Consider the following 14,833-nt stretch of genomic DNA (forward strand, 5'->3'; position numbering starts at 1 on the left):
TGATCTTTGAATCTTTATTCCATATCAGTGATGTTAATACAGAACAGGGAAAAAAAAATTCCACAACTAAATCGGTATTTCAAGGAGAAATTATATCAAAAAGCCTCAGGCTGCGAGTTAAACCCCGACACATTAAAATGCACAAGCCAGCTGTAGCAAAATGAAATGCCTCGTGGTTATTATTGAGAAATATAATATGAGCATGTACAGCTGGAGATGGGGAAAAAAATGGCTCCCAAAGTGCCAACGTTCAATTCCAACAGCAGCCCGTTTAGGCTGGACCAAAACCATATCTGCAACTTACGTCGACATCGGGTCTTTTCAAAATGTCTTCCACCTTGGCCAGATCTCCGTTGGCTGCCGCCTTGACCAGTTCCTCGTTGATGTCGCCCGACTCCTGTGTCTCAAACAGTTTCTTCAGCAGCTGGGAGAGACGCTCTGGATTAACAAAAAAGAAAAAAAAAAAAGGGGGGGGGGGGGGCATCACACAGGGTCACGGTGTCACTCTCATGGCGCTCGAGCGGCACTGGCTCAAACCTCCGGAGGCGTTGCTAACGGCGGAGCCTGAGGGAGCGATCTTGGTGACAGCGGCGGGATTGTACGTCCACGACGTCCCGCACACCTCCACCTTCAGGTCACTGTCAGAGTAGATCTGCTGCACGCGGCCCACCTTCCCCAGGGTCTGTTGATGAATGTAGCGACAAAACTCATTAAAATTGTTGTCTTTGGGCTATGTGATATATATATAGAGAGAGACAGAAAAAGAAAGAGAGCAAGCGGGCCAGAGCGAAAGAATCCGAAGATAATGTAAAAATAAGGGTGGGAGGGGTGAAAGTGAAACAAAGCTCACAGCAAAAATAAAACCTGACAAATAACACAATAAAACATCAGTGTATGTTATTATTAAGATGACAATCCATTATAGCCAAGGATATAAAGAAAGGGACACATCTCAACGTTGCAAGCTATTCATCATTCACGTAGCAAGCCTCAGCAGACTAAAACAATGTCTCAATTCAGATTAAAGGAGACATTTTGGAGTTTGTCAAGATGCGCGTGCGCTGGTCATCAATAACAATGAATGCTCAGGCTCATTAGCTCGAGACAGGTGGCATCTTGGAGCAGATAAATTGCTTTTAAGTTACATCGCAGATTCTGGAGAAATATGTTGCTTTGTGATAAAGGACACAATTGATTATTAATGGGAAAAAAATATAGCATTGGTCTTAATAATAATAATCAACAGGCTGGACTTGGTGACCGCTGATTTAAGATGTGGAAAATCCGTATGCATTTTCCCAAAAGACTTACAGGAAGCATGGCCTCGGCCCACTCCCCGTGGCCTTTTTGTAGCAGCTTGATGCGGTCGATGTCGTAGCAAATCTGAACCAGGTCCCCCACGAGGAATTGGGAGGTGCCTCCCTCCGCTCCAGCGGCCACTTCACCGCTGCGCACCACGTTGGCTTTCGTTAGTACGGCGGGATTGAACGTCCACCTGTGGATAGGAAAATGTACTTGATTCATTTGATTTCTCTCTGGGAAAAAAAAAAAAGGCATCCGAGCACTCACCTGTTCCCGCTGGGATACTGCACCACAATATCATGATCTTCGTCGATGCCGCACACCGTGCCGGTGGTGGTGAGCGTTTCGAACATGCCGTCTGTCCAGCCGCCGTGACCGTGCTGCAGCGACTGGACAATCTCCAGGTCCAAGTCGATGTTGACCAGGTCCCCGATCTGAAGACCGCCGGGGTTCCTGTTGCCATTCTGCTCACCTAGGAAACACAAAAAATATGAATTGTTTTTTTATAATTAAATATAATCATTTTATGCAATACTTAAGGAGAAATAGAGTTAAAGGATAAACTACATGGTACTAAAAACAATAAAACCATATTTACAACATGGACAGAAACATTACACACATTAATTGCATCATTTAACTTTAAGGTCATGTAATTTAGACCACTATGGCATAGGGGGGCCTAATTAAATCCTTGGAAAACTCATGAAAACAAGCAAAAAGGTGTTGCTACCATCTAGTGGTCATACATGCTAACTACATCTAAAACACTGGCCTTGAATTTGCTGCAGCACAGCAATAGGTGGGAGGTGGTCTGAAGATAGCAATAAGGGGGTGGAACAAGTCCAGCTGGCTTACTCACCCAACACAGGACAGTGGTCTCTGTAAAAGGACCCTCCTTTGGCATCCTGAACACATTTCAGGTCCGACTGCCAGAGACAAGAAGCAAAGGCTCTGTAAGTCAATGGCACATGGGAGGAGTTGAAGCACCGGTAGAGCATGAAGAATAAAAACACAGAACATGGACACTTAAGCGGCAACTTATCAGCAACGTGGTGGAGAAGGTGAGGCGACAAAGCACTACGTGGCAGCACAATGTGCATCTGGGGTAGAGTTCAAGGGAAGATGCATTCCTCGAATGATCAAGCCAATAGGACGCTTTTTATCTTGCAACTGTGTGAATAGCGACTTTATATAACGACAAAAAATAGGACTCAATAAGCTTGTTAAAAGGAGGAGTGGTAATTCTACCCTTTATGATCAAGTTTGGCCCTGGAACGCTTAGAACAGTTCAACCTTAGAAGTTCCACTGTAAACAAAGCCAAATTCCACCAATGAGCCAAAGTGTGCTTTTAATCACAGACGCGCGTGTAGACGCACCCGCAATGACTTCGCCCCCTCCCTTAAGGTCGACCCCCATGTTCACCCCCCCTCCCTAAAAGGCAGATTGCCTTTATTATGTAGATGGCTTCCATCTCCAGCTGCTTGTACATTCAACGGAAGCCGAGCGCAGCGTGGCTCTCACAAAAAGAAAAGAAAAGAATAAAAAAAAAAGAGCCTCCACCCTGCGGCCAAACACAAAAGCCACCTGACAGCTGATGTATTGGAGGACGCCGTGGGTGAGCTCACCATTCCCTCAAAACCGACACGGTACAGGTTCTTGGCCCCGTTGTCCCATAGCACGTAGGCGGCACTATGAGGGCTGGCTGCGCTCCAGTCTTGAATCTCCGTCACCTGTTTAGAAAAAAAGAGGAACGGTCATTCTTGGATGTCCTCATTTTTGTATGGTCCTAAAAACATGCCGCTTTTTTTGTTTCTTGAAAAGAAAATTAGTGATTGAAAGTTGACCAACTTCGACCTCACGGATGGATCGTGGTAGTACACTACCTAACAGGGCAAAGAAAGTGAGCACCAGAATGAATTAATGTATTCATTAAAACAAGCGCATTAAGTAAATTGCAGTCACCTATTTATTTCCGCAGAGTTAATTGATTAATGGGTCTAGTTCAAATTTAGGCTACTCAAAAAGTACATCTAAACATTAGGACATGCCATAATGGTTTTCGGGAGGAGCGCGATAACTGCTGGCGGCGTCATAAAACAGTGATGAGATGTGCCATTAAATAACGCAGCAAGATGAAGTCTTAAATTGCCGAGAGGGGCTCTTTAAATATGCCGGCGACTGCGGCCGAGTCAATGTCGGCGTGTAGTGTGGATACTGGACAACAAGCGCAGCCCTCATCTGTCAACGGAATGGCTTCATAATGACTTTTATGCGCCGCATTAGTCAGGATTCATATCAATCAGCAAGATGAAATTCCTCATTGGAGTTACTTGCCATGAAAGGATGGATGGCCTCTTTTCAATGTGTTTGCGTGGCTTTATACATTGGAAACATACAAAAATAGAAAGTCCTGCGTTAAGTGTTGAACTGACAAACTGACGTGTTTCACTGTGTGGACGACGCTGACGTAGTTTTGGCTGCATGTCGTTGATTGGCCATTACCTTTCCTCGCCTTCCGTTGCCTCCATCTTGATCTTCCCACTGCCAGTCCACGCCTCGCACTACCCGGCCTCCGGTGAAGATGCCTCTGGCGGTGATTTTCTTTGATTTGCGCCTCGACTCTAGGAGAACTCTGCCCACACCAAGACAAAAGACCCATTAAGTCATTCGGGCCTCATGTCAAATTATTATTTATTATTATTAGATGAGGGGAAAAAATAGTATGCGTTATATATACTTGATTTTATTGCACAACTGAGGAGGCACAAAACATCTATTAACTGATGATAAATTATTAATACAAATAATTAATTGCAACAATAATCAGGGAAATTTAAGTGTCATAATGCATAAAGAAAAAAAAAAAAAAGGTAAAACAACTAGAAATGGCAGCTGGACAGTGGCGGACCACCACCATGAACCATGCCCTCCTCAGAATGGTCTGAAAGACTTTTAATGTGGTGTAACGACCCCCCCCAACCCCCTCATGTCATTGGCAGACAAGTGTGATCTTTGGGGAGGGGGGGTGGCGACCGCCGCAGCCATTATGCTGTGCACGCCGTCTGTCCCGAGGGGGAAATGAAGTTGTATGCGATTGAAAAGGCCACCGTCTGTTGGGCCATGTGTTCTTCTGTGTTGGGATGTCGGCGTGATATAAAAGCAGCATCCAACACAATTTCAGGCAAGTAAAGCGACTCAACCAGAGAGTTCTGGCGGCCATTTTGCTACTTGTTGTCGACTGAAAATGACATCACAGATGCTCACAGCTTTTGTTGTCTCATAGCAGCTCACTTTTTTTCCACAGTCTGGGTTCTGCTCATGCAAGGACTGACCCTGGTAGTCATGGTAACAGAAACCAGACACGCCATTGGCCCAGAAGTATATGGTTATGTGGTCACTTACTTCCATTACAAAACATCTGCTAATTTCATTGAAATAATAAATAGCACCCATTTCAAACTATGTGTGTGTGTGTGGGTCCAAATTTCTCATTGGAGTTACTTGCCATGACAAGCATTGTTTTGAAATGAGAAGTCAACCAGCGTCAGCGCTTCCACGAAACGATTAGACCATAGATGGGAATCGCCGCTTTAATATTACGTCCAACGAGATTTAAGCGAGGCGAGTTTGTTGCCTGGCAACTGGTGGCTGGGAGCATCCGGATAGATTGCGTGTCCCTGCGAGGAAGGGTGCACTCAAAAGATTCTCAAATATCAACAGAAACACACACATAAAAAAAAAAAAAAACACTAAAAGGGAGGGCGTCACAAAACACTTTTCAATCGTTACCCAATCCTTTGTGGCTTTTTTCTTTCAAAGCGCAGCCATCTTAACTAACCTTTCGCTCCCCGGGGTGGTGATCCTGTAGAAGCGGTGTCTCAGGTGATGTTTGTCGCCATGGTAACAGGTTGTGCAGAGGTCATAATTGGTGCACTCAGCACATTTCCAGCGAATTCCAATAATGGGCTGCTGACGGCAGGTGTCACACATTGTTCCGTCATGCTTGATGCCTACAGGCCAAGAAGGAGTGTCGATGCATTAAGTGGTTGCGAGTCACTGCACGTGAACATCACTAAACAGTTTTCCACATAGCCCTCCGAAAAAAAAAAAAGACAAATGTCATAAGAATCTCAGAATGTTGAATTGTCACGTATCTCACTCTACCTCATGTTTGGTGCGTACTGATTTGATTTTATACATTTTCCATCACCAGAGGAAGTTTGACCAGCAAAGGAGTTTGATCTTCTGCGACGGGTGTCATGCCATGGGTTATGTTTGACAAGTACAGTAATGAAGTGGACCTGTCTTGACAGTTAATTAAGATTTCATCATGATCGCAACTAATTCATACAAATTAAATGGAGCTCAAAGGGAAATGTTGAGCAAAAAAAAAATAGGCCAGTACAAACTTCCTTTTAGGATGACCGTCTGCATCTGTCTAGGCCCAGTAAACAAAACAACTATTCGCAGAATTTGTTATTAAATCCAACATCACTTCAAGTGGTGGTTGTGTACCACAGTTTCAAGACTAACTTACCCGTAGGAGCACTGTCTAATATCCTCACGTCGTATGCTCCGGAGCAACGGTAATTCGCAGCGGTGCCGTTATCCCAGACGACCACCACCTCCTCGGGACTTTCAAAACTCCTGACGGTGCCGACATGTCCCTCTCCGCCGTCCTGCTTGCCCCACTTCCAGTCGGGTCCCCGAACCACTCTCGCTCCGACTCCTTCCATCATGGCTCGGTTGTTCCTACCGGTGGTCATTTAAAAAACGAAGATCGGGGGGAATTGGCCCCAAGAATCTTTTGGAGAGTTAGCGAGCTAGCTGTGCAAGCTGGCAACAAGGCGGCGGGCAGTTTTTGAATGCAAGTCCGTAACAGAAGCCGCACAGCCCCGCAAAGCTAGCCCCGCTACCTTCTGAAGAAGATGGGCTCTTCTTTGGCAAAGAAGCGCTGCATTCGTCGAGCCCCTGGAAAACGGGAGAGCAATTACGCGGAGAGCTGGCGAAGCGGCGACATTGTTTGCTTAGCTGACCCTCGTCGCCTCAAGAATGCTAACCTCTTAAACTTAGCAAGCTAAAACCGAGCTAAAGCTAAGCTAGCAGGATAAAGCCCTCCTTACTCAAGCCAAGTCTTATTTTCGCTCCTTTTGGGGGGTCCCAAGTGCACCGTGCGGATGCATAAGATTCACCTCAAGGTGTGGGCTTTATCGGCCCGGAGATGGTTCTCCGTCTTCTTTTCTCCTCTCCCTACCCCCCCTGCTGGAGTCAAGTCAGAATAAACCCGCCGCCATTATTGTCAATCATCATCGCTCCCTCCGAGTGGCCAGACGAGCAACAACAACCAGCTTGACGGAGATGCACGGAAAAGCACGAAGGCGGCACGAGCGTTTAGTGAACGGCGACGAAGCGTGCTCGCGCAGCCGCACTGAGCTACCCCCGTCCAAGCACAATGCGACGTGTTCGTCACAAGCACAGAGCGTACCTGGACACAGTATTCTAAATTTATAGATATATAAATAATATTATAAATTATAAATATTTAAATTTATATTTATTTATTATTTTATATATATTAAATATATGAAATATATTTTTATATATATTATATATTATTAATTTATATTTAGAAATCTTAGAAATGATGGTGATTGGCCGACCTGATTTAGAATTAGCCTGTAATACTTTTAAATAGTGTAAATTACGACATGATACAGTAAACAGCATTGCATGTCATGTCACCCTGGTGCGTACAGTAAGCGTGTTGATTTAATTAACACACACTAATTGCCACATACGTTGGTACAGCCCTTGGGCACTCTGTTGGTTCCAAAGCTTGCCCCCCTTGAGGGTGTTTATATTTGACACACATGATGACTAATTCAGTTTCAATCACTTAGCAGCACATAAAGGACGTTATATACAAGCTTATGTGTTTTAATGAACATTTTAAGCAACCAACATTTTAATATTCCTCAAGTTAGAGAACTTAATGTGTTTTGAAACTGATATTAAAGTAAAAACATAATTTGAAGATACCTGTCTGACAGGAAATGTCAGTATAATATTATAATATGGATGGATGATGGATGGATATTATAATATGCTTTCATGCATTACACGAACTTGGTGTGCGTGCTGTCTACTTACTGGCATTTATTGAATTGTCTTTTTGTACTGAACAGCGGGACCCTTTAGTGCGTCAGGCTTATTCTAAAAATAGCTCACCAGTGAGACACTAATTTTTGGAGAGAGAGAAAAAAACAAGTTTGTGGTCCCTATTCTAATACTCTAATAGTATTACTTTTTACAATTGTTTAATTCCCTTCTTGCCAGGACACGTTTGCTTCACTTAAGTTTCTAAATTGTCTGTAAGTGTGACTGCTTGTTTTGCGACTGACGACCAAGTTCAAGGTGTACATACAAGCTCCATTTTACTAATCTCCAGAAAATAAACTGCAGAGGAGTCATTCCTTGCATTGCATTATCTGGCCAAATAGCGCCATCGCCCGCCCGGAGAGCTTTGCACATGCACCCGGCACTGCATGCCCTTCCCTCCACCCTCATCGGGTCCCCTTGACTGTCTCCTTCAGTGCAAGCAGCACAGTGAGCGCGCGCGCGCACTCACTCACACCCAGACTGTGTCTGACTGGCGAACCACACCGGCCGCTGTCCTCGCAGCCCAGCCTTTCTAGAATCGAGGCGCCTTGCAATGCTCTCGCCGCAGCTGAATTTGGACATTTTGACGCGGGACCTGTCTCATTATCTGGAAAACCAAGTGAAAGTTGGTCTGCTGGGGTCGGGAGTGGGGCTCTCTCTGGTGCTCGGCTTCAGCGCGGCGTACACCTGCTACTACCTCATCTCGGTGGCCAAGGTAAAGCCATGCTGGGCGCGTATTATTCTTATGAATTAATATGGAGGATTTATACGCGAATGTGATGTTGCGCCGGCGTGCAGCTGCAGCCGCAGCTGCTGCACCACCTCGGTGTGGTCGGAACGCCGCTCGACGAGCTGTCTGCCGGTAAAACGATCCGCTGCATCTTAACGCCATTAATTGCACACATCCATTTGACAATCCCATTTGTAAAATCTTTATGTTCTGTTCATCAGAATGTTCGTGAACTCACGCACACTCACATACACACACATTCATGCAATCAATGTCAAGGCATTTACACTTCACTGCATGTCTCAATACTGTAAAGCTTGAAGTGCTCAAGTGCGCCCCCCTGTGTAATTTTTTAAAATTCATTTGTATTATTACAGTGGAAGTAATATCAAAAAGAGTTTGAGCGGTGGTTCTCAAACTTTTTACACTAAAATAGTCAACAAGTACCAAGGTTACATATTATTTACAATTTAATTTATGTATGCATCATATGAATGCATGTTTTTCGTAGAAGCCGCAGCTCATTTCGGGAGGCAAGAAGTTCTACCAGTTCCTGCGCGAGCAATGTCCCATCGTGTCGGAGACCTATTACCCCACCTTTTGGTGCTGGGAGAGCCGCATCCAGACGCTGCTCAGACCCTTTGTCACGGCCAAGCCCGGAGTGGCCTACAGGAAGTGAGTCCTAATACAGCTTTGAATCGAACGCAAGAAACGGATCACAGATTTGGGCTCAGAGTTGGGTTACACGACGAGCCATTCTGCCTGTATTTTCTGTTTCGCAACTAATCCGAGTGCTGACCTTAAACAACTCTGCAGAGCTCAGAGGACAAAAGCAGCCACGTGTGCCTCCCCTTCCTGTAAGTGTGCAAAAATACTTGAAAACAAAAACTGCCTTTACAACGTCGTACGGACAAGTCGTCGTCTTAGTATCATCGTCGATATTACAAGGACATTTGCGGCGGTAATGCACATTGTTTCCATCCGAGTGCTATTATTACGACAGCCACATTTGCTGGAGTTATGTCTCGGAATAGCGCAGTACCCCCACACCCCCCTTCCTTGAATGATGAAGTTGTTAAGGGTTAACCCGAGGACAAAGAGCGTGAGCAAAGTGCTTTGGTAGTGCAGGTGAAACAACGCGGAGGATGAGCGCCCTTCCCTCCCTCCTCCGCTCGATCTCTTCGGCCAGGTGCATATTTCACGGAGCTTCTGTAATTTCATGCTCCCTCTGCTGAAGGTGTAATGTACTCAGGCCAAGGTGGACGGAGGGAGCGGAGAGGAGATTGATGGAGCGTAGAAGAATCAGCTAGCACGGTAGCCAGCTCTCAGCAAAGGTTCTGCTCCCTCATCCACCGTGATTAATTCACCAGCAAAATCACTTGCCCTCCACAAGAACTACGTACTTTTAAAGACCAAACAGAAACTTATTTTCCCGCCACACTCTACGCTCCGATCTGGTGCTTTAGAGCGCCTCGTCGTTGGTCGTGTGCACGTCATGCAGACAAAGGCGGATGTGCAAGAAGGCAATGGAGCTTTCCACAATGTTGACCGCTGTGCCGCCTCTCTCCGCAGTGAGCTCATTAAGGCGGCGGATGGAGGACAGATCTCCTTGGATTGGTTGGACAACGATGACAGCCTGGCTCACCCCGACCCCGCCTCCAGACCCACCGTCCTCCTTCTCCCGGGGCTGACCGGCACCAGCCGAGAGTCCTACATCCTGCACATGGTCGAGCAGAGCCGGGATCTGGGCTATAGGTGGGTGCTCTTGGCCTCATTTGTAAGAAAAAGTAGGCAAGCTACACTTCGTTTCATTTATTTAGGCTGGAGATGTTCTATCCAGAGTACACCCAAATGAATCTTTTAGTAGCCCCTGTCACGTCGAGCATTTGGTAAGGTGCTAAACGACCACAGCAGAGTCATAACAAACATTGCCGCATGCTGTGACATGTCACAGTGACACAAAGACAACCCATAACCTTAAGTCTCAAGTCTCTTTGACGTACCAGAGTTGGAAGAGCAGATCAAGTTGGCATTTGACTTTCACATAGAGCCAATAATGACCCCAATAATTTTCACACAGAGAACTGACAACATTTTCTTAACCCAAGAGCTGCCAATTATCAACCTTTACACAGAACCCAGCAAAATCGATTGATCATAATTACTCGATGGCATTACCTCCACTGTCTGCGTGAGCTGTATAATGGTTTTGCACACACTGTCCTGCCTTGCAAAGTGAAAGGCAGCATTTTTCACTTTTTTGCAGGTTCTCCGTGGGAAACAGCCTTTGGGTATTTTTAGCGACAGGCACAAATAATGCAGTGTTAAGAGCTGATTTCGCCACATTTGGGAAGCTTGGTGAACTCAGCATCTTGCTCCCCTCAATGTGTGTGTGTGTGTGTGTTTCATTTAATGACTTGCAGCTTATCCTGCCACAAGCTGTGCAGCTATAAGCCCAGAGCAGATTCTGAGTGCATGCTGCAGTATGTTTTTAAACAACCCCCCCCTCCCCACCACCACCTCTTTGCTCTTGTCTACAAGCCCCACCCCTGCTGCTGAGTTGCTTTTCCGCAGATCCGCCACATAATAGATGACGGTGCTAATGCTGCTCGTGTACCATACGAGCAAACGAGGACCATTTCTATTTATAAGCTGTGTTTTTGCTCATGAAACAAATGATGGAGAATTCAGTTCAATAAAATCGATTCAAGAGCCTGTGACGTGATGTCAAGTGAATAAAAGGAGCCATTTTGGCCATGATTGAATTTGGCTGTGACCACTCCCACAGCGGCGGATCCCTCCCTCTGCCCTCGTCTGTGAAAAATAGCCTACGTCTCCTTTAAAGTCTGTTTTGTGTGTTTCAGAGCTGTGGTTTTCAACAACAGAGGTGTGTCGGGGGAAACTCTGCTGGTAAGAATCCAAAATCGGGTCACAGTTTACATGTGTATCTCTCGTCAGATCGTTGTCAATGTTTGTCAAGAGACAAAGTTGTCGCGACTGACGAGGATTATGTCCAATTAAATCATGACTTTACTGTTCTAATACTAATTATCGTTTTTAATACTGTTCTCTTTGGCTACATGAACCAAAGAGTACTGCTTGACAAGTCACAATGAAGCCAGGGTTCATGAAGTTCAGTCCATTTTGTTACCTCGGCACCGTTTCAATCGGCCCGACTGGGGGTCTTTGTCCTTTGTTTCAATTGGTAATTGTACCACGTTCGCCGCACATGATTTAGCATTCATATACGCTCTCGTGCTCGTTTTCTGTGCTAGCGTGAGCGCTATTGTTTAAATGAAACGGGCTTTTCCAATGACCCCGTTCCGACCCCACCGGGGCCTATTTCAAGGCCGGCCTTTGCATTACAATAAAGTAAAAACAATTGAAAACAATTAACCTCCAAAATTTGGTGTCTGAACAACCCATGCTTGAAATGAAACAGGACGTCGGCCATTTTGGACAAATTCCAGGGCTCGTATTTCAGTGAAACCATCACAGAGGCGTTAGCGTAGCGTGTAGGTAACTCGCTTCCCATGGCCGAGGTCTTCTTTTCCTTGTCCATTATGTTTAAGTGCCTCGGTAAGTGTTGCTGTTTTGCCTAGCAACAGAGTTCAAATGGGCTCAGCAGTTAACTTAGGCTCCGACAGTATTTGACGAGTGTAAAACAAAAGAAGTATACTCCTCCATGCTTTCATCGAAGTAAACAAGACTTGAGGAGTTTGCCTGATATTCTGCTTGAATTTTAATGACAGGCCCTGAGAACCTGGCGAGTCAGCAGCGTCAGGAGAATTAGGAATGAATGAAGGTTTTACAACGTGACGTAACCTGAGCTGTCTGACAAAGCAAAATAGAATGCTGCCATTGTCGTTAAACCCACTTGGTAGTCAAGATAAAAGAACGGAAAGGAGTGAAACAATGTGAGCATGTTACGTTTGACTCAGATGATCGAATTGCCCATTCCAGACGCCTCGGACTTACTGCGCCGCCAACACGGAGGACCTGGAGATGGTCATTGAGCACATCCACACGAGCTACCGTACGGCACCTATCATGGCGGCGGGAGTGTCCATGGGCGGGTAATGAAGCCACTTGCTCCATTCAATGACAAATGTTGACAAGTAAGAGCGGCCGTCGGAGGGGACGGGGATTAGAACGCGATTAACATTAATACCTCAACATAACAAAAATCCAGTGCACTCACGTTTATTAATTTTGTCTGGCTCGTCATCCGCTTTGGCTAAGTCTGAGACATGAAAGGATTCCTCCTTGCTTGATAGACACCGTGGATTTTTTTGGAAATGTAACCCTAACCCTAACCCCCCCCCCCCCCCCCCCACCCCCCAGTATGATGCTGGCCAACTACTTGGGGCGAAAGGGCCAGGAGACGTGCCTGAGAGGGGTGGTGGTGTTCTCGGCCGGCTGGGACGTGTTTGAGTGCACGGCATCACTGGAAAAGCCGCTGGACCGCTTCCTTTTCAACTCCTACCTCACCAGCTGCCTGCAAGCCTCGGTGCACAGGTCAGCGGCCGGGCCAAAGGGGGATTAGCGTGACCGCTAGCTGTCTGCTAATGCTATGAGGGAGGCTTGAGGGGTTTTAGGAGTTTGGAGATTAAATTGGAAATGCCCATCATTTTTTTTTTTTTTTGATTTGGATGTTCCTTCAAATTTGTGACTGCAGGTTCGCAAAAGTAGTTTTTCATGTTAAAATTGTAATAGGTAGATGATCTTAATGATGTTAATAATTGCATAGCTTTATGTCATCATCTTAATGTAATATATGAAGAATTTTTTATACTCATCTTTTCATCTCCTGCATGACGTATAATGTGCATTTTATTCATTTAAAACTAATGAATTGGATGCAAATTTTATACATTTTGCATATCTGCCCCCCAGACACAGACCAGTGCTTGAAAAATGTTACGACATTGACCACGTTATGAAGGTAGGAGATTTTTAGCACTCCACCGGTAAAAAATGTTTATTTCGGACTTTTTCACGTTGTTGTGCGGAGAGGGCAAAGTGAGTGAAATTCTGGATTACGCTTGTATAAGAGGCTCACTGACCCCATTTCCGTCTCAGGCCAAGACCATCCGAGAGTTCGACGAGAGGTTCACGTCCATCATGTTCGGCTACGCCACCAACGACGACTACTATCACGACGCCAGTCCCGTCCACAGGCTGAAGTCGGTGCAGGTGCCCATGCTGTGCCTCAACGCTGCCGACGACGTCTTTTCCCCGTCGCATGGTAAAGGCTTTATATCATTTTTTTATGTTGTCTCATTTAACTGTGGCACCAAAAGGCATAGAAATGAGAATGATTTTGTTGTTGTGGTGTTTGTCAGCCATCCCTGTGGAGGCAGTGAAGCAAAACCCCAACCTGGCCATGCTCATTACCTGCCATGGCGGCCATATTGGCTTCCTGGAGGGCCTGTGGCCAAGGCGGAGCACCTACATGGACCGCGTCTTCCGCCAGTTTGCCCGTGCCGTCATCGAACAAGGCGGCCGACTCAAAGACCTCTCCTGAGAGTGCCACCCTTGCCCTGTTCCATCCTCGCCGCATTCCGTCCATCCTTCCATTCCATTTCCATTGACCTGCTTTATCTTCCTCGTCCATCCATCCCGATCTCCCTGCACAGGCAAAAAAAACCAACATTGTTCTGGTTTGAAGGGCATCATTTGATTTATTTCTTCCTCCATACAATCATTGATTGTGACATTGAAAACAAGCCTTTTGTTTAGAACAATGTTGAACATGACGATACGTCCTTTTCACATTCATCAGTAGGATGTTAGCCCTCAGGGATTTTTTTTCCTGGTCTCTGTGGATTATTTTAAAGTCACCGCTTTCATTTGAAGGGACGAGTTTGGCCATTTTGAGGATTTTTTTTCCCAAAGCTTAAAAACCTAAGATTGCTTTGATTATTACTGACTACACAAAGCTTAAGTCCATTTCAGTGCGTGTCACCAACTTTGCACAAATTCATTGAATGTGTACTTTGATAAACTTATGTCGATTTTTTAATGTATTCTAGTGTTGTGCCACTGTAAAAAAAAAAAAAAAACAACTATAGTCACTTTAAAACAGATTCTTAAAAAAAATCCTTTATTCGATCATACGTATTTATTTTTTGTTACACCCCTGGTCCACATATGATAAATTTTTGGAAAGTATGCTGGTTTTTATTCCTTTTTTTTTAATTTGTTTTATTGTAAATGAATTATAAAGTCAATTATAGATCATATTAATTTTATTTATTTTCGAGGGTCAACGATAGTGAAATTCTCACCGACCTTTCCCACATCTGTGCTAATCCACTTCCATCAAGAAATGCATGAGCAAACTCCATAAGATGCCAGGTGCTTTTGTGATTTCATTTTCCCTCCCATGAGAACGTCCGGCAATAAGAATTAAAAACAAAAGTGACTCGTACATGCACGTCATCGCTTTAAGATTAATAAATGCTTCAAGAGTCTCCATGCATCTGTTTGCTTCTCCTTGTCCAAAGATGTCAGCAGTTCTTTCCGTATCCTCACGAGTAACATCGGAGGAAAGCTTATTTTCCACAACGAGTACTAATGAAGAACGAGCGTGCCCTGTCCTCCTACTCCTTATGTGGACTGCAGCAGGAACCTGA

General features: G+C 45.2%; 2 protein-coding genes across 11 annotated transcripts in view; one reads left to right on the forward strand and one right to left on the reverse strand.

Moving 5' to 3' along the window:
• mib1 (MIB E3 ubiquitin protein ligase 1) overlaps positions 1-6,651 on the reverse strand; it is a 28,268-nt gene extending 21,617 nt beyond the window's left edge. For 3 of the 10 annotated variants that reach the window (XM_088397121.1, XM_088397120.1, XM_088397115.1), the window contains exons 1-10: positions 6,223-6,647; positions 5,844-6,058; positions 5,145-5,316; positions 3,809-3,938; positions 2,932-3,036; positions 2,165-2,231; positions 1,570-1,774; positions 1,312-1,495; positions 538-682; positions 305-438 (exon numbers count right to left, since the gene is read on the reverse strand). In XM_088397121.1, the coding sequence (XP_088253247.1) occupies positions 305-438; positions 538-682; positions 1,312-1,495; positions 1,570-1,774; positions 2,165-2,231; positions 2,932-3,036; positions 3,809-3,938; positions 5,145-5,316; positions 5,844-6,058; positions 6,223-6,266 (1,401 nt within the window). In that variant the 5' untranslated portion in view covers positions 6,267-6,647. Of the gene's footprint in view, positions 1-304; positions 439-537; positions 683-1,311; positions 1,496-1,569; positions 1,775-2,164; positions 2,232-2,931; positions 3,037-3,808; positions 3,939-5,144; positions 5,317-5,843 lie in introns of all 10 variants that reach the window. The other 7 variants (XM_088397114.1, XM_088397113.1, XM_088397118.1 and 4 more) reach the window with 7 other exon arrangements.
• A 1,238-nt stretch (positions 6,652-7,889) lies between these two features.
• On the forward strand, positions 7,890-14,671 carry abhd3 (abhydrolase domain containing 3, phospholipase). The gene is made up of 9 exons (XM_088397220.1): positions 7,890-8,180; positions 8,707-8,870; positions 9,768-9,950; positions 11,060-11,105; positions 12,159-12,271; positions 12,540-12,713; positions 13,092-13,140; positions 13,278-13,443; positions 13,541-14,671. Exons 1-9 carry the CDS (start codon positions 8,019-8,021, stop codon positions 13,720-13,722), a joined length of 1,239 nt encoding a protein of 412 aa, XP_088253346.1. The 5' UTR covers positions 7,890-8,018; the 3' UTR covers positions 13,723-14,671.
• Positions 14,672-14,833: the final 162 nt, after the last annotated feature.

Source organism: Syngnathus floridae, chromosome 14 (assembly GCF_059516105.1).
Source record: "Syngnathus floridae isolate MCC-2025c chromosome 14, RoL_Sflo_1.0, whole genome shotgun sequence".
Classification (NCBI taxonomy): Eukaryota; Metazoa; Chordata; class Actinopteri; order Syngnathiformes; family Syngnathidae; genus Syngnathus; species Syngnathus floridae.